Here is a 20,084-nt window from a genome sequence, read left to right as displayed (position 1 = left end):
TTGTACGATTTTCACAAGTTATTACACATCAATATTGAAAAAAAGTCTCATGGGGGATGTGTCACAGAACGATCTGTACAAGCTGACGTGATATGGCAATTATTACGGCCTTTGTTGCTATGGACACAACAGGGATCCTGTCCCTGGTGATGGATCAGCAAAAAAAAAATAAAAAAAACAGGTGTTAAAAATACAATACATATTATACACATTTTAGGATTTAGAAAAATTCAACAAATTCAATTATTTACAAAATAATTGTGCATGCGAATATTAAACTACACAACTATTTTAAAAAAATAATTGTGAAAAATCTTAGAATTTGAAGAATTTTTTTTCTCTCCTAAATCCTTATATGTAAATGTTTTGTATTTAGTTTTTCTCAGTAGAAATAATTTTTACCTTAAATCCTGAAATGTAAAAGTGTTCGATGTTTAACATTTAGGTAGTAATAAACGTACAAGTATTTTATTGCATTTTAGCAATTATTTCAATGTTTCCTTTAATACTAAACACATAAACAAAATACTAAATGCATAAAAATAAAATTCCAATTTAACCATCGATTTTCTCTCTTCCATGTGATGCATCATAATGACGCTACCCCATTCTCCATGGTGTCCACTTAAGCAGCGTTGAGTCCTTTGCTCATGTCGGAGATAATCCCGCTGATCGGAGCAATCTCTAGCCTGATGACTAGCTACGATTTGTTATGTATTTATTGAATTCAGCAAGAAAAGTGCCTGGGAAATAAGCTTCACCAGCAATTTATTGGGGACAACGGTTTTGCATTTAATTCTCCATTAATCTCTGTTATAATATGTATACTTTTTCATTATTTGTTACTCATCTGATTTTTTTTCCTTACAGTTTTTGTGCAAAAATACCCCCCCCCCCCCATCATCCACAGGCTAAGTATGGAATTGCATTTAGTGAGAGTGAAGCTGCAATAACAGATAAAGCCCATGTGACCTTATTCAACCAGAATCTAGGCACCACTTATTTAGAATTACCATTACCCCCACCCCCTATCATATGTATCCACTAAGAGGAGACTCCTCCTGAATTTGAGATAATTGCATAGGAATAGCTGGGTAATGACTAATATGTATGGGCACCCAGAAGGTCCAGGTCACATGATGCAGGTACTAAAGAGACCTTTGTAGAAAGGGTTTGTGTGTTGGGTGCGGTATGCCAAGGTATGAGGTATAGGTTTTGAGGATCCTTGAAGCACAGACCACTGAATTTTCTTCTGAATATAAAGAGATAGAAAATAGAGGTAATACTTTGCTAAATTTGACACAAGCAGTCCTCCAGAAAAGAAAAAATAGCATATGAAGCAGGGCCATAGGGTACTTAAGGCGTCCAGTTACAAAGGATGCCTTCTCCTCAGGAGAAGAAATGTTCAGCCTTGCACACGAGTCTACTACACTCAGGCCGGTCGCTTAGGCATAGCATATGTTTGGCCGTAGAATGGGAGGGGGAAGCGCTGCTCACCCCTCTCCATAGGGAGGAGTGCGGCCAGTCAATGGTATGGTACAGTGGGCAATACGGCCATTTATATTAATGGGTGTATTGCCCATTGAAATGAATGTGGATGCTACCTGTACCAAAATGGTATGGTACGGATAGCATACAGCCGAAAATATCCAGTCATGTGCAAGGGGCCTTATTCTGAGGAATATTTTTTTTGACAATTTTTATTTCTCATTTAATTTTTGTTTTTAATCTTCCGCAATATTGACAGTGTGTCAAATCTTAGGAGAGACTTCATTTATACTACACACGACAAAAGAATTGGGTTGTTATTATATAGGGGGCACACAGAGCTTAATGGCCTCTGTATCCACTGACAGCTGAGAGAGTAAGGAACCTGATAAATTATCTAATGACTTAACTCTTTACAGACAGTCACCAGAATCACCAAGGAAAATATATTTTAGGTATGGAAAGAGTTAATCATTAGCCTTCTTATCTCTCAGAAGAGAACCCAGGCAGCTTTCAGATACACTGATCACTGCAGGAGAAAGAAGCAAAAAAGGCACAGGGAATCTACTTTGCTCAAAGTATATAACAAAGTTCACTATTATGACCTGCTTTATTATATTTTTAAACAAATAATAAAATGCTTCAAAGATTTTGCTACTCTTTGACTATACAAGAAATAGTTTATAGTTGTTGTTACCTCTCATGCTCTTCGGTAAGTCGCTGATAATCTGAAGCCAACATCTCTCGCTCCTTGTTCTCCTGCAACATTTTTCCCTGTTCTTCTTTTAGAGCTTTTTCCAGATCTTCTAAATGGACTTTTTGTTTTAGCAACTGGTTGTATCTGGAAGACAAAGTCATCTTACATCTGACCATGATGATTTATACAATATTGTCTGAACATTGAGTCATTAGGGGCTTCTCTTATGGTAGAAGAAAACACTCTCTCTTACAGGCTACGACCCGTACAAAACAAATCTCTCCAATTTTTGGAGCCCTGACAATGCACTACTTGTTTGAGACATCATGCTCATTACCAACAAACTAGTAATCAGACAAAATACTGTATTTGGCCAAATCATATAGTATACAGCAGTGAATGGAAAAAGGCTCGGAGGCTAAGGTCATGTTTTTTTTCTGGGAAAGGTCAGGTTTTGTGCCTAGAAGTCAGCGATAATCAAGAACACTACAGTCATGTGTATTCTGTGACTGCTAGAAGACAATTGTACGAAGATAGATATTCTTTATAGTCAATGTTTGAAGTGTAGAAATAGAAATATATTGCAGTATTACAAGAATGTCCGTCTTTTAACACGATGGGGCACATTTACTTTTACCCGGTCCTATTGCGATTCCCGGTCCGGACTGTCCGACGAGAATGAAGTCCGGCGCAATTCACCAAGATCGTGCGCCCGATATCCTGCATGTGTCGCTTCCCCGCTGAGGTCCTCCGGAGTTCACCTTCTTCTTCCCGGTGTATGTGAGTGTATTGTCTGGCGACACAATTTGAATTTTAAATCCTGTGCTTAGTCCGAATCAGTCGTGTTGTCCGACGGACATGCCCCCCGATTTGTGTTGCATGAAAGCTGGCGCAAAAAAAAACCCTGTTAAATGCGGAGCAAATCGGAAATAGCTGGGAAACCCGACGGAAATGCAGTGTGCGGATCCTTAGTAAATGTGCCCCAATGTCTGGGTCTAGGTTGCTAGTGGAAAACGTAAAAGCATGCTACTTACTGTTTTGGTGTTATGTTTAAAGTGACAGTCCAATCCTGAGCTTACAAAGTATGAGTTAGTTGGTACCTTAAAAGTATAATAAGCTGCTACTTATTTTTTTCAGATCATACTCCTTGGCTAGTCACAAAATTAGGGCAGAGCTATGATCTGTGACCACAGTTTGAGTATGTTGCCTACAGGAAGTCAATGGTAGTCTGAGACACACCCCCTTTATCGTCACCTGCTGCGGACATTTATCAGACGTTGGTGTATGATTAAGATCTCACACCTGTGGCACTCCTGTATTCATCATCAGGTATTCATTCTCCGCAGCCTGAGATCTTTCAAAAGTGGGCTGTGCCCCCCTTCAAGCCCATTTGGTGGTGTAAAGGTGAAAATAATTGCAATTACTGGTGGTTCACTGGTAATTGCAATTACTTCAGGGAAAACGGGCATCAAGCTCTGATAAATGTCCCCCAGCATGCGTTGGGTACCCTCTAGTCGTGGAAGCCATTGTTTGTGCAGGGGATGTGAATATCATGAAAAATAGAGACCCATTTACTGTAATCTATATTTAGGTGGTTTCTAACTACTAAAATGTGGGGTTCTGACCACTACAACCCCCAGTGATCGTGAGAATGGGGATCTACATGTTTCTTGATTGTCCAATTGAAAAGACTGGCAATGCATATCTGTGCCATCACTCGGTTCACTTCTATGAAATTTACAGCAATAGATCTGGGGCCTAGAAAGCAAACCACCGCTCTCTATTTGGATAGGGCATTTGCAAACTTCAATCCTCATGATAGCTGGAATCCCAATTACCCCCCCCCCCCCACCACCACACACACACACACTGCAAGATGACGCCAATCCTGTGGATAGGGGATGAATGAATGACATTATCAGAAACCCCCATTTATGTGAATAGTCAGCTTCAAACTAGCTTCAAATCCTATAGAACTTTACTAGGCCGATAAGCTCCTATCAAAGTTAACAGGCCAGGAACACAGATCTTCCAAAAGAGATACCTGTCTTCTAGGTCTTTGTGCTCCACCTCAAGGTTCTTATGGGCAGATTTCAGGTTTCCATGTTTAGAAATAAGAGACTCGTATTCAGCCGCTTGGCGCTCGTGAACCTGTGCCAGCTTCTCGTGATCTTTTACCAATAAATCATACATGGATTTCAGTTCTTCCCGTTCCTTCACTAGAGAGTCATTCTCACTTTCTAAGCTTGACTGCTGGAGCAGGAGCTGGGAATTTTGGTTCATGAGTGAGGTGCTCTGTGAGTTTAATGTAGAGTTTTCAACCTATAAATCCGAGTTGAGAGACAAAGAATGACATAAGTAAGATGCAGAGATTGTCTGATGATGTCATTTAGAATGTGATGTCACCACTTCAGCTAAAACGGAGTTCAAAATCACAATGTGATGGAGAGATGAGTTGTTGATGTGCTGATGAAACAAGGGTACATGGGTGACATGTGACATGGTCATCTTTAATATATTAGGTGTATTTTTATTTATATTTAGGGTTATTATGGGTCCCCTTTCATTTTGAAGCTCCTGTCCTCAAGCACAAGAAGCTAGTTTTAGGAATAATGTGGTCACAATAGGTTGAATTTGGTCTGGGGTTGGAAAATGTCAGATGTCATTATAACCCTGTATGTTCTTGCCAGGACCCAAAGTTTTCTAGCAGTGGAACATTACCAAAGCATCCTGGTGTAGTCCTATTACCAGTTCAGAGGAAGACACTCACCCAGTCATGTTCTAGGTTGACCTTCCTTAAAAATGAATATTACACTGTGGTTAGCTCTCTGATGGATAGGCATACCCCCACACATTTGGACCTCGTAATCCCTTAGGCTGGAGACAAAGTGGGAGTCCGATGCTCTCTCCATGAAATCTGGCCTTTTTATGGGCCAAACATGGTTGTGTCCTTACACCTGCTCATTTTTCTTCCAGGTTTAAGAATTATTATACACCCCCTTAAAGGGTTTCCATGGTGGTCTTTGTGGTCCCTGGTGCTTACAGAAATTTGCAACGTCTCAGTGGGTAATACATTTTGATTGGTTGTATTTATATCTCACTGGTATTTATCCCTATTATGGGACCAACCACCACAATCACATTTGTGATTTAAGATTTATGTTTTCATCGTTTGATTATTATTGATTAATAACGTTTGTTTATATTTTTATACTTTTTTTTAATTGATTACTTGTATATTTTCATATTTATTGTGTTTGATATATCTAAAAATGATTATAACCTATTCTAATTACAGGTCAGTGACACTACGTCCTCATATCACATGGCGTATATATAGCTCAGTCCCATTCAAGTGAATGTTGCTGAGTTGACCCTGGACAACCCCTTTAACTTCGGGAATGGAAGTAAGGAACGGAGGTTTAAACAGTAGTGTTACAGTTGCAGTAACCCAATACAGCCACTACACATAGAACGTAGCTGTATAGACATCTTTTCAGTTGCCATATAATCTTCACCTACAGATTCCTGAGATATAAATCCATAAGTAAGAGCAGTTACCTGAAGCTTGGCATTCTGAGTCTGTAAAGTTGTATTTTGCTCTTGGAGTGATATAGTTTGCTTCTGAAGAGCCATGATTTGTGCTTGTAGATTATCGTTCTGGGTTTCCAGTTGTTTTAATTGGGTTTTCAGGGCTTGCTTCTCCGCCTGCAGTGTGGCATTCTGGGAAATCAAACAAAAAATAAAAAAAGAATATTGATGACCTAGTTTAACGGAAACGTACCATTACAAACAAGCATGATAAACCAAAGACACTTATAGATCCAGGTCCTTTTACAATTATGCTAATAAGGCTGAGGAGCTACCTTCAAGGACAGGTCATCAATATCAATTGGAACCCTGTCAGGTAAGTTATTCTAGGCAGCCGATAAACGGGCAATGAAATATGAAACAAACAGTTCCAATCTCAGTGTGCTGGTCAAGTCAGGTCACTGCAACTTCCCTCAGAGGCATTCTCATTAGCATCATTTTTAAAGTTGATTTTGATGCTAGATTAAATATTGTGACCACATCTCTTATTACCAGCCAATGGAGGTCATAAACTGTATATTATAATCTTATAAACCTTATATTTAAACCTTACATTTCTCTCAATTTCTATCAGGCGATCTTTGAGTTTTAGAAGCTCCTTCGTGGTCTCCTGGCTTTCTCTCTCCCATTTATTCACAGGAGCAGAGTCATCCCCTGGCCTTGGAGGAGAGCTCTGTGCCAACCTCTCTTCTTCTTGTCTCTGTTTTAAAGCTTCATAATTTTTCTTCACCTAAGGAAAGATTAATTAAGATTCAGCCAAAATCTATTAAAACTACAAGCAGAACCAATCCGTAATCTTTAACCAGATCATTTTTTGGACTATAAGGCGCACTGGATTATAAGGCGCACCATCAATAAATGCCTGCTAAAACATCTAGGTTCATATATAAGACGCACCGGATTATAAGGCGCACCTGATTATAAGGATGAATGACCAGCAGGTGGCAGACATGTGCAGAGTTCAAGGCAGCTGTTGTCTGTAAGTACGGTTCATATACAAGGTGCACTGGACTATAAGGCGCACCTTTGATTTCTGAAAATATCAAAGGATTTTTTGTGCACCTTATAGTCTGAAAAATACGGTAACTATATAGAATACCAGGACCTAATCAGAAAACATATAGAAGATGTTGGACATTTCTGCCTAAGGAGCATTTTATTGGATCTTGCATAATAAATTAAAAGGGATTTATAGTCTAAAAAAATATGGCTACTGTTTTTCTTTAAGAATCCATGTCTTCGCTAACTCCATTTACTTTAGTGGAACATAGCAAAAATACTAGAAACAAACCTTGCTGTAGTTTCTGGAAGATGTTTTGCTAATTATAGACCACCCCTTTAAGTCATCCCTTGTTTAAAGCCTTAAAAAGTCTACAAGCTTCTAAATCACCTCACAAGTCAATGGGTAATTTTGGAGCTTGTAGACTATCTTTAAATACTGTTTGTCCAGAAATAGCATCTGGAATCGTAGCGCAGCTACATCAGGTGGTTCAGGATGAACTTAACTTTAGATTATTCCAATGCAAATGGGAGACTCTGTAAGAGGATACAAAAAGCTTTGATAGCCCATCACTAGGATAGGACAACAATATCATTAAGAGTGCCAGCTACGGGACCCCATGACAAAGAAGGGGCCAGAGTATAAAATATAAGCTATGCTACATCTGTAACTAAAGTCTATAGGAGCTTATTGAATAGCTTGATATTAATAAACTAGATTGGAATGAGGCAAAACCAGCAAACTTACCCATTTACATTGTAGGAAATTTTAAAATCTGCCCCAGTATATCTGAAACACACCAAAAATTACCCAGAAAACCCATTTTGAGACCATTGGTTTATTTTGATATCCAGTTAGTAGGACAATCCTGCAAAACCATCACAGTAAAGCTACATTCACACACATGTATAGGGGACGTATATACGGCCGATATACGTCCCCCATACACTTCTATGGGCTCACGGCATGGTACGGGAGGGGTACGGTGCAGCACACGTGCGGCACCGTACCACTCCGTAGCCCGGGAAAAGATAGGACATGTCCTATCTTTTCCCGTATTACGGCGCCGTGGCCCATATGTCCCTATGGAGAGTGGCGGGGATGAGCAGCGCTCACCTCCTCCTCCTCTCCCCGCGCGCTGCCGTGTGCCCGCCGTGCTATTGTGCGGCGGGCACACGGCAGTGTGCATGTAGCCTTAGTCTGTGTTCACATTTCCTTCTAGCCTTCAGTTGTAAGGATACATAAGGAGAATTCCCAAAGTATCCTTACAACGGAGGGCTAGGACATATGCCTTGTATGCACATACATATATATATATCACCCTGTTCCTTCCCTCGCCCTGAAAGTGAAAGAAAGAGAGCAAGTATCAGCAGCAGCCGGTGACGGATGCCATACAGTTGCATCCATTCCTAAACGCTATTACGGCCTATGCTGAGCATGTACAACGCTCAGCAGGAGGAAGCAGGATGGAAAGTTGTAGCTTTCTTTCCATTCCATTTTTCCCGCAGAATGGGATGTATATTGGTCATATGGAGGCAAGATGAATGCCCCTATCTCCCAGTATATGTCTATGGATACTTTCAGGGCATAGGTTGGAAGCTTTCCTAGCCTACATGCTAAATGTATCATAAAAATTAGTTTAGTTTTAAGCCAATGGTGCTTGTTGCATAATATATGAGTTTTTTTCTTGTGGAAATTCTGCAGTGTAATAAGTAACATTAAAGGGAATATAGACAAATGTGTTTGTATAGACACTTTTTTGCTGCGGTTTTGCAAACTTTTTTTTAACACAAAACTCTTTGGGCAGATAAAAATCCGTATTTTTCATATTAATTTTTTTCTGGAAATTATGTAAGATTACAGGTGTAAAAAGAAAATGTGCATTAAGAACCTAATACAACTAACACAATCCAAGTCAGATCCGCACATTAAATCCATTGATCCTCTTGAGCCACGAATATTTGAAAAACCGATCTGACTAGAACATACCTTACTTTTTAATGGATAGGTTCTGTTAAAGTAATGGTCATGGGCACTGATCCATTAAAAGGTACTGCATTTAGAAATCCTGGTTCCCCCACAGCCAATTTTCACTGCCATGTGCATCTCCCCTTGGACTATGCAGGTGATATACTCACAGTTTTTAGCTCCTGGCGAAGCTGTTGATTAAAATTAGCAGACTCTCCCAACCGAGCCTCGAGAGAAGCAATTTTTTCTTCTTTAATTTCAAGTGACTTTTTGAGAGTTGATTCTATTTTTGATTCGAGAAGTTTGTATCTGCTGTATAACAACATAGAAACTTATTCTATTGATGAGACAAATGTTTGACTGTACAAGATTTTAGAAAAAAAGACACCTGCAAAAGTTCCCAAAAATAAAATCATACGAGTTGAAGAAGATTTTGACCACCCTGAGTAACAATGCCTGCTGATCAAGGGTTACAAGTCCTCCCCATATCAGCTCAAATTAGCTGCCAGTGGGGCACTGTACCTTAATTACAGCCATTTTACTGATATGCAAATTAGCTTTTCTGACTCATGTCTGGTCTTGGTGACTCTTCTGTCTCTCAGGCTGGCAGTGAGTGACAGCTCTGTGTCTCTTCAAATCACTGCTCTACCTCCTTGTACTTGGGGACTGTCTGCTAATATTCAACTGCAGACATATAAAGCTCTATTTACATACTTAGGAAATATTCTGTAAATTTTTTTTACACGATGCCTGGTTGTTACTTTCATGACATGTCACTAGCTTGACATCATTGCAGGTCCTTTGGTCTTCTAATAATAACAAACCGTAAACCATATATGTGATTACATGAAATCACAGCAGCTTCCATGGAGGATGGAGAGGAGTGGAAGTCCATGGAGGTTGCTGTGACTTCATGTGGTCAGATAAATGCATGGGGTACAGTTTGCTATTATTAAGAGGCTAAAGGACTTGAGATGATGTCACTCTGGTCACATGACATGAACTGTGACCAGTAAGGAGGCATAAGGTATTAGATGGGAGGGGCCGGCTGAGCAGGACACGCTCTCTTTGATGCCAGGTAATATAACATAAAAGTAGATTTATGTGGATGTAAGCAAAAAAATTTTTAGCTAAAGGAAGGGTGTCAGTAAGTTACTAGGGCTCTATAGGAACCTGTTACTGGCTGTATATGTGTAAATGTGGTGACAGGTTCCCTTTAACTAACTGTAGAAATTCTATTTGGTTAGAAATTCTTTAGCTTAGAATGATGACTGCACACCCCAGGTATTTTTAACTTTTTTTAAGAGAAAGGTCAATTTCCCAGCCGGCCCTGCACAGCGGCTTCATTTATACACAACATCCCCGCCTTCTCAATTTGCAAAGCTGTAAGAATCCCTTGCTAGGTGCCCCTGTAGCGTTGGGTCTGTGTACACTATAACTCTACTTGTTTTGGCTCTGGTGACTAGAAGTAGATGAAAGCTTCCATTCTCGTGTCTGTCCACATCTAAAAGGAGTAGCTGACATGGAAACATTGGGTAAAAGTAGAAGAAAATAAATTAAGTTGCAGCAAGGATTTAAAAACAGGCTGTGCTATTTAACAGGTTATCTGGGAAATTTACATTTAATAGCAATTAATAGCAAGAAGTAATAGCAAATAAGAAACTAAAAATACTCACTAAATCCCCTGTTGTTCCAGGACTCGCATGTGGTGCTCCCTACTAGACTTTTGTTTCAGTGATGACTTATTGTACATCCACCAGACCCATCACTGGCCTCCTCAGTGGTTTCATGGTGTACTTAGATCATCAGTACAGAGACTAGTTGTGGAAAGTCACATGGATGTACAATATGTCTTCACTGTATCAAGGTAAGCAAAGAACATGGACAACCAAAACAGCCTGGGGCTTATGGGGCATCTGTACACTGGGCCAGCTGGACTAAAAATGTTGGAGTCCCATAAGAAGAGTAACATTCAGCAGTCATGTCACCGTTCTCGGACATGTGACCAGTGATTGGTCACACTAGTTACATGATTGCTATGTCCAAGCAGCATGGTAGGCCCCAAGCCCTCCTAGTATTTTCTAATCAATACTGAAAACCTCTTTAAAAATTGTATCCCATTTCCAACTATTAGACAATTTTGAGACAACCCTCTTAATAGTATATTAATCTTTGTTATTATTATACACACAGTAAATGATTGTTCTAAGAAATTATTTTAGAGTCAACAGATAAGATAAAGGCAATGGCTGCTTGTATGTAGGACCTCTGGGGACCCATTACAATGTCAGTTCCTCATCCCCACCAGTTCCTCTGGCAATTTTGGGTCACAATAAATGTCATATAATGTAGCCCAATAAATAATACCATAAATCTTTAACCCCTACGGGACGCAGCCTCTTTTGGCCTTAAGGACGCGGCCCCATACTTCAAATCTGACCTGTGTCACTATAAGTGGTTATAGTTTTGGAACGCTATGAGATATCCAGGGGATTTTGAGATTGTTTTCTCGTGACACATTGTACTTCAAATTAGTTTAAAAATTTGGATGAAATCTTTTGTGTTTAGTTTGGCAAAAATTTGGAAAAATTCTTTATTTTCAACGTTCTAAATTCTCTACTTTTGATGCAGATAGTCATAGCTCCCAAATAAATTCATAACTTACATTTCCCAAGTGTCTGCTTTATGCTGGCATGGTTTTTTAAGATTCCACATATTTTACTAGAATGTTCTGAGGCTCAGAATTTAGGTATCATTTTTCACATTTTTTGTAAAATCACCAAAACCCGTATTTAGATGGACCTGCTCAACTTCTAATTGACACTGAGAGGCCTAAATAATAGTGAGACTCGTAAATTACCCCATTGTGGAAACTACACACCTCAACGTATGAAAAACCACTTTTAAGAAGTTTGTTAACGCTTTACGTGTTTTATAGGGGTTAAAACAAAATGGAGGTGCAGTCTCCAAATTGTAATATTTTTTCACAATACACCAATTTTGGGTGGAAAATTAAACATTTACAATGGATTAAATGAATAAAAGCTCCACAAAGTTTGTTACCCAATCTCTCCTGAGTACACTGATGCCCCATATGTGCTGGTAACCTGCTGTATGGGCGCACGGCCGGGCATAGAAGGGAAGGAGGCGCCATGCAGAGCAGATTTGCTATGTCACATTGTACAGGCTATAATTTTTTTCTTTTTTTTATTGTGGACCTATAGGGGCTTATTTCTTTTGCCACATGAGATGCACTTTTCTGGTACGTAATTTGGGGGAATCTATAGGCTAATTGGTGAGATTTTATTAACTCTTTGTTGGTGGAGGAAATGAAAATCATCACTTTTCAGGAAGATTTTTATGGGTTTTTTTTTTTGGCTGTTTACCATACCATAAAAATAGTATATTATTTTTATTCTATGGGTCGCCACGATTACAAAAAGACCTCATTTATATAGATTTTTTATTTTTTTCCCATTTTTATTGCATAAAAAGTAATTTGGCAAAAATGTTGTTAATTTTAGCATCACCGTCTTTCATATGCATAACTTTTTTATTTTTCGCCTCACAAATCTGTTTAAGGGCTTATTTTTTGCGAGAAGGATTGTTCTTTTTAGTGGTCTTATTTTAGAGTGCATAACATTTTTTAAATCCCTTTTTAGAGCATTTTTATAGGGTATTAATTGAAAATGATCTTTTTTCTGGAGCTTTTTTTTGTTTTGTTTTTTACGGGGTTCACTTTGCGGATCTAATAATGATTCTGTTTTATTATTCAGATTGTTACGGACGCAGGGATACCAAATATGTGGGGGTTTTGTGTATTTTATTCAATTGTACTGAATAAAAACCAATTTGGAGAAAATCTTATTCATTTTAGCATCACCATCTTTTCATATGTATAACTTTTTTATTTTTCGGCTGACAAATCTGGTTAGGGGCTTATTTTTTGCGAGAAGAGTTGTTCTTTTTAGTGGGCTTATTTTGGAGTGCATAACATTTTTTAAATTACTTTTTAGAGCATTTTTTATAGGGTATTAATTAAAAATTATCTTTTTTAGGAACGTTTTTGCGTTTTTTTTCTACGGCGTGTACCGTGCGGGTCCAGTAATGATTCTGTTTTATTATACAGATTGTTACGGACGCGGCAATACCAAATATGCGGGGTTTTTTGTGTTTTTGTGTTTTTTATACTTTATTAAGTGTTTTTATGGGAAAGTGACATTTTAGGGGCTTATATTTTTATGTATTTATTTTTTATTTATTATAATGTGTAGTGTTAAGTGTTTTTGCATATTTTTACTTATACATACTTGAACCAGTGATGCTCTGATTACTGGTTTAAGTTCAATACACTGCTCTACAATACCATTTTATTGTAGAGCAGTGTAAACTGTCTGAGCAAGCTTGCGCATGCTCAGACAGTTTACAGTCAGACCCGGAAGGGGTCTGGCTGCCATGGAGACCGGGCAGCTCCGGGGCACATGCCAGTCCTCGGAGCTGCCCAGAAGTGGATCGGATCCCCCGGTAAGCGGCACGGGGGATCCGATCCACAGCGCAAACACCCTTACACGCCGCGGTCATGTTTGACCGCGGCGTGTAAGGGGTTAATACCCGCGATCGGAGCCGGCTCCGATCGCGGGTGTTAGCGCAGGCTGTCAGCTGTACTAGACAGCTGACAGCCGCTGCTTCTGGTACCGGCTCCGTTCGTGAGCCGGTGCCAGAAGCAGGACGTTATAGAACGTCCCCGTGCGCTAAGCATCTAGCCCCGGGGACGTACTATAACGTCCTGGTGCGCCTAGGGGTTAAATCTGGTGGCAAAGTTATGAACATCATCAAGTCATCTGAGATTTGCTTCACCACATTTTTCAAGCAATCCAGTTCAGGTCCCCATCTATTTGGTCCGAACCAATGTTTTTCGGATTGTCCTGGAACTTGGTATAGAATTCCCTCAAATCCTCTAAAACAGTTTTTTTTTTCATAAAAAGCGTCTACCATACATTAATTTTATTCAATATATTTTTGAGACACTAATTACCCAGTAATATGAGAAAAAAGAAAAAAGTTATAGCCAACTGGTGCATAATACATAAAAAGTGTCCTATTATTACCGTAATAATAATATAATAAAGCTTCCAGTATTATGTATTATTCAGTACTGATACAGAACATTCTGTACTCTCACTTACCGCCGCTGGTATGACTGGAATGAATACATAAAAGCAAATAAACTATGTGTAATTATTGCTTTCATTTTTTTTTTTTACACTAACTTTTCATTAAGTAACCCCGGTGACCCTGTCACTAACTACAAGGCTGAAAGTATAGAGTATAGAACATGGGAAATGGGGATTTGCAAATAACAGATGTTCATACATACTTCTTTGACATTTTTTGATTTAAGATGTGGTTCAAGGCTACAAAGAAAGGCTACAAAGAAGCTGAAATATTACTATGGTACGTGTATAACTAGTTATAACTATAGTAAATATATAGCAGTACAACTTCCCATTATCTTATGTACTCATAATTTTTTTGATTTTTTACATGTATTTTGCCCAAAGCAGGTCTTAGTACATGGACAACCTATGGCGCCATACTAAGAATCTAGAGGTCAATATATTAAGAACCAATTAGCATTGGCTTTTATGCCATATTCTGGCCTACAAGCAGACAACGAAAATTTACACATTTTTTATGGATGATTCCAGAACTAATGGGGGAAAAAAACTTTGTCCAAGTGAAATAGGAGTCAAAATATGGACCCACAGTAGATCATGGACACTAATAGTATAATAACAGAACCTAAATTCTATGTGTTTGTTTTTAAATTTAGGTAATATTAATAGGCAAAAACTTTAAATTCAGGCTCACCTATCATCACTTGTCTGCTCATCGTGTAAGAGACGATCCTTATTCAGTCCAATCTTTTCCAGTTCATGGGTTAGTTTTTCCAGTTCATTATTGGTTTGTTGGGTCTTCAACTTCTCATTCACCAAATCCTAAAAATATAGAATAAAACCTATTATGTAATGTAATCTACATGAAATATTATTAAATATTCTATAGAAACAATAGGGAACCAATTATTATTATTGAGAGCTTAATCCATTATTTTCGGCTTCATTACTCATTCCCCATCAATGGTGAATTATTTATTAGATTGTCTAGTTCACAAAGCTTATTTTCTGCTGCCTGCCATGTCCATTCATTACCCAGGCAGCTCACTATTTATAAGAATTGTGTAATATTCCATTTTGCCAGTAGGGGCACTGCACTGGAACAGAACACTTGTTTTCAGCTTCTCCTGCAAGACACCCTATGAATGAACTTATACTCTAGAACCCCTTTCAACAAAATGCAAACACTATTGGGACTACTCATTCCCAATATTGCATAATTTGCTGCTATCTTAAAGGAAATCTACCACCAGGATGAAGGATTGTAAACCAAGTACACTTACATGCAGCCTTGTGCCCCCTGTAGCGGGATCTGCTCTTCTTTTAGCTTCTTTTGCACTTGTTTTTACAAAAATCGATTTTAAAAATTAAGAGAAATAGACCGAGGGACTCCGGGCTCCAGTGCTGTTAATGAGACATGAGTCTCATTTGCATAGTTGTTTCTTAAAAATAAGGGCATAAGAAGCCAAAAAATAGCAGTTTCTGCAAGAGGGGTGTGGTGTGCTTGGTTTATAATCCCTGATGCTGATGATTGATTTCCTTTTAAGTATTACATAATTCTTGCAGCTATTGCAATACTGGTAGGATGGGACTGGTAGCTGACAGATGCATGGGGGCCTGGGCTTTATTACAGGTACAGGGCATAGTGTGCCAAATGGCCACTGGAGGGAAGCTCCTACTACAACTAGAAGCCTAATAGACTGATATAGGTTTAATCTAAGGGAAGTTGTGTCAAAGAGGGGAAAATTATCGATATATTCTGGGCAAGTACAATGTAGATTTCTTTATATATTTCTAACACTTACTGTTGGAGTTGACTACTATAAAACATTAAAAATATTACATAAAAAGATAAAAGATTGGGCCTTTTGTGCATCGACTATCAAATGGAATGAATACTGCTTAACTCACTCAGTGGGGCTGCACTTTCGACGCACTTTCGTCGGCTTTCACAAATATTTCCGTTTCGCACGGAATTGCCCCGGGATTTGGGCACACGCGATCGGATTGTAGCGCAACGGCGCCGGCTTTCACGCAACATCGGTGGGTGTGGGGGGACATGGCCGTCGGAAAAACCGCAGAATTTAAAAAAAGATTTTTTAAAGATCGCAAGATCAAGCATTCACATGCACCAGGAAGAAGAAGATGAACTCCGGCGGACCTCAGCACAGCAGCGACACCTGCTGGATATCGGGCGCACGACCTTAGTGAATCCACGTCAGACAATGCGCCACGGGATCGCGACTGGACCGGGTAAGTAAATGTGCCCCACTATCTAAAGGTTCCCATAAACACAAAGGCTACTTTCAGTATTTTTTCAAAATATTTGCCCCACCTTTTTCTAAGCACAATTCAAAAAAGAAGATTTTGCCTTACAAATATTAGTACAAAATACTGACCAAAATTATTATCTGTGAAAGAGACCTAAACTTGATAAATATTATTTCAACCAAAACTAGGCAGAAATTTAGGCAGAAAAGATGTGATGTTTTTAGTTTACCCTCGACAAACTGTTAACATCTATAAATTCAATGTTCAGATGAAAGATTTTCCATCCACAAATGATCTTTCCTAGCAAAATTGTTGTCAGAATGTTCCTAAAATGATTGTTTATCCTTTGACTGGTGTCACTGAAAATGTATGGTCAGCTTGGACCACCGTTATGGCCGATGTGGACACTGCATGTCAACCGCTTACTAGACGGTTGTTCAATCATCATTCCGATTCTGTGTTCTCAGAAATTATTGAAATAAATCCTTTTATACTTTCTTACTTACGATATGCATATATTATACCCACATTTTGTATTAACTGTATACATATCTGTTATCGCAAAGAATGTAGACAAAATAAGAGCAGACAGCTGTGTCTTAGACAGATGAGAGAAGGATAACAAAAACTGACAACAGTTGTCTTCTTTCCTACCGTGAATAAAATTCTCTGGTTAACCATGAAATCTGATCCTCCCCGAATTCTTCAAACCATTAATTCCTTTCAATTTGGGATGTTTCTTTACTACATTAAGAAATTGCATCTATGCACTATGAGTATCTTTAATAGGAATGTTTATCATGCAAAATTTGAAAGCTTTGTTTGACCTTTCAATGTGATTATTTATGCGTAATAGTTTTACAGATGGTTCTGATTCTTGAAGCAGAGAAACATAAAAAGGGAGGCTTCAGTGCAATGCTCTCTGGGAAAAGTATGCAAATTAGCTCTTCTCCAGAAGAAAGAAAACTGTATTTCTAGCACCACCTTTCACATACTATACAGTAAATCAATGCCTAAAAACACTGAATCAAGGTTAAGATTATAGGCGAGATCTGAAGACCACACTGTAGTCTGACCAGTTGTGATTGAACTATTTGCTACATCCTCGAAAAAGACTTTTCTGGTTTATCTTGAAAACTTTATTTTATCTACAGCAAGAAAATTTGATAGCAAATCAAATTACCTCTCTTAGTGTTATTAACGTTTTCTTATCAATGGTCGCTCTTTTCACAAGCTCCTTATTGTCTATTTCCAGTTCCTTCAGCCGAGCACATGACTCTTTAAATGTACTCGCTTCCTTAGAAAGTAACTTATTTTCCCTCTCCAAGTTTGAGATCCTCACGTTGTTCTCCTCCAGCGTGATGTCTTTAACCTCAGCCTGTTGACGTAACCTTTTATTCTCCTTTTCGAGTTGTTTTTTGTCCTTCTCTAGTTGGCAGGTCTCTTGCTCCAGCAGTTTATTCTCCTTTTCTAGCTGCTCCAATCTCTTGCTGGATATCTTTAGCTCTTCCAAGTTCTTCTGCAATGCTTGGTTTTCCGTCTCTAGGTCTTGAAGCTCATTTTCGAGCTGTTGTATTTTTTTATTGCTGTTTTCAAGAGCTTTTTGTAACCTTTGGTTTTCTGTGTCTAGACCTTGGTAACTGACTTCTAAATGTTCAATCTTCTTGCACGATGCTTTCATGAGATCCATACCTTTCCTCAGTTGTTCCTTCTCATTCTCAAGTTCCTTGTTTTCTAGCTCCAGCTGAGCCACCTTAATATTTGTGCTTTTGAGTGACTCCACAATTCTCCGCAGGTCTAGGTTCTCCCCCTCAAGTTGGTTGTTCTCCTTCTCCAATGACTCCATCTGATATTTGAGGTTTTTCAGGCTATCCAAGGTTTTCTTCAGCTTTCTGTTTTCAATTTCTAGGCCCACGTTTTCTTGTTCTAAGGATTCTGTCTTTTCACAAACGATGTTTAAGCTGGTTATTTTCTTTTGTAAATGTTCGTTTTCTTTTTCAACTCTGTGCAGTTCCTTTTCAAGTTCCTCTGCTCTCTCTCCTTTCTCCTTGAAGTGTTCAAGCTCCTTTTTCAAATGCTTCTTTTCAAATTCCATCTTGTTTAATTTACTACTTGTTTCCTTGATGGACTCATGAAGAATCTTATTTTCCTTTTCAATGTCCTTCATTCTCGCCTCTGCCCCAATCTGTGAGCGTTGTCTCAATGAGGCAATGGTTTGGTTTAAATGCTCATTTTCTTGTTCAAGCCCTTTGATCTGAAAGACGAAAACAGAATGCTGATAAGTGTTCAGTTCTAGTGTAAAATAAATTAACTACGTGATCCCTTGCCAAAAAAGAACATCTTGTACAAGGAGACTGTACAGTAGTAGGCAGACTCCTTGTGGTTCTGTATTACAGAGAGCCTCAGTTTGATTTCACCTTATCAATTTCATATCTACCTATGAGAAAGAACCTCTACATTTACGGAAAACACATTGTACTTACGTTAAAAAATCCACAATGCAGGGTTGTGTGTGCAGGAACGGGATAACAGGGGTTCAACAACTTCCATAATTGGAACATGTGATTCATTATAAAATTGGTTATGATCACTGTTGAATATTCTTCAAGGAGTTAATGTGAGATTTTTAGAGAATTACACAATACTGGAAAGTGAGTTGGGATACACTTAATGAAAATTTCAGTATTTAACAAAATACAGTATGATGCTTACTAATATCATGCTTTTCTTTAAGTGAATGTGTCATATTTCTTATAAAAGGTTTCTTTTTTTTATCATTTTGGCATCTATATTCCAAAAACCATTTACTATTTTACTCTGGAAGCTCAGCGATTTAAAAAAAAAAAACTATGTCACCTCCACGCCATGTGGTCATGGGGGCGGCGTAGAGGGGCAGAGTAGCCATGCATGAAGTGTTCCTGCCCCATGCCTGTGACATTTTGAGAAACCTTCAAACGTTTTATGCGAATCTACACCAAGTTGGACTTGGCATAGTTTTGCCAGGATGGCACCTCTGCCCACCAGATACATCAAGAGGTCTAAGCCTCTTGATGTATCTGGCGGGTCACAGGGGGGGCAAGGCCTCTATCATAAGCCAGCAATAAATCTCCCTCTAAATCTGCTGACTCTATATGTTCTGTAAAGATCCATTTTCAGGTGTTACCTGCAAATTATTACGGGAGTACATGGAAAAGTTTTGCCAATATACAGATAATATAGGATACACCATTTGCAAAAGGTGATTATCACAGCTCTCTATCCCGATCCCTGCACAATTGCAACTGAACCGGTCACAATATATTCCCACAACAGCCCTTCCATAAAGCTAATGGGTTAGGAATGGACTAAAGGTCTATGGACCATTTGGCTGCTGTATAAAATGTCTATAAAAGTTGGTAACAGCAGCTTAGACATGGGTGCTAGTTGCAGCGTACCAGTCTATCCCAGGAGATGACTACTGTCCTACTACATAATCCCTTAGATGTCTAAATAAAAACCTAACCATTCCAATGATTTAAAGTTTTAAGAGGGCCACTAACCCTACCTGCTCATAAATGTGTGCTTTTTCGGTCATCGGCATGTTAGGTCCACTCCTAAGCCAATGAGAAGAAAAAAACTACCCAAGTCACAAAACACGGCCAGCAATAGGACCTGCTCTGAGTTTCATTGCTCAGGATATCTGCTCACACAAAGGGCACATGGTAACTATGGCTGTATGCATGAACCCATAGAAATGAATTTGTCAACTGAATCAACGGTTAGCAGATGGTCAAAAACATCAACCGTTTCCATGAGGACGAATGGTAATAAAAACACTGAGATCTTTAGAAGATTAAAGGAAGTCTCAGTAATGGTCATTACTACCAAGGCCATTAATTATCTGTAGGGGCAG

General features: G+C 38.8%; 1 protein-coding gene across 7 annotated transcripts in view; it reads right to left on the bottom strand.

Annotated features, from left to right (window-relative positions):
- The window catches only part of CCDC88A (coiled-coil domain containing 88A), a 125,878-nt gene that overhangs the window by 21,779 nt on the left and 84,015 nt on the right, over window positions 1-20,084 (bottom strand). For 5 of the 7 annotated variants that reach the window (XM_072140516.1, XM_072140519.1, XM_072140514.1 and 2 more), the window contains exons 15-21: window positions 17,376-18,446; window positions 14,616-14,743; window positions 8,915-9,056; window positions 6,330-6,506; window positions 5,747-5,908; window positions 4,230-4,507; window positions 2,186-2,329 (exon numbers count right to left, since the gene is read on the bottom strand). In XM_072140516.1, coding sequence (XP_071996617.1) covers window positions 2,186-2,329; window positions 4,230-4,507; window positions 5,747-5,908; window positions 6,330-6,506; window positions 8,915-9,056; window positions 14,616-14,743; window positions 17,376-18,446 — 2,102 coding nt within the window. The remainder of the gene's footprint in view (window positions 1-2,185; window positions 2,330-4,229; window positions 4,508-5,746; window positions 5,909-6,329; window positions 6,507-8,914; window positions 9,057-14,615; window positions 14,744-17,375; window positions 18,447-20,084) is intronic. The other 2 variants (XM_072140515.1, XM_072140520.1) reach the window with 1 other exon arrangement.

This window comes from Engystomops pustulosus, chromosome 3 (genome assembly GCF_040894005.1).
Source record: "Engystomops pustulosus chromosome 3, aEngPut4.maternal, whole genome shotgun sequence".
NCBI classification, from domain to species: Eukaryota; Metazoa; Chordata; class Amphibia; order Anura; family Leptodactylidae; genus Engystomops; species Engystomops pustulosus.
The sequence above is the reverse complement of the archived record's forward strand: the minus strand, read 5'-3'. Positions and strand labels throughout refer to the sequence as shown.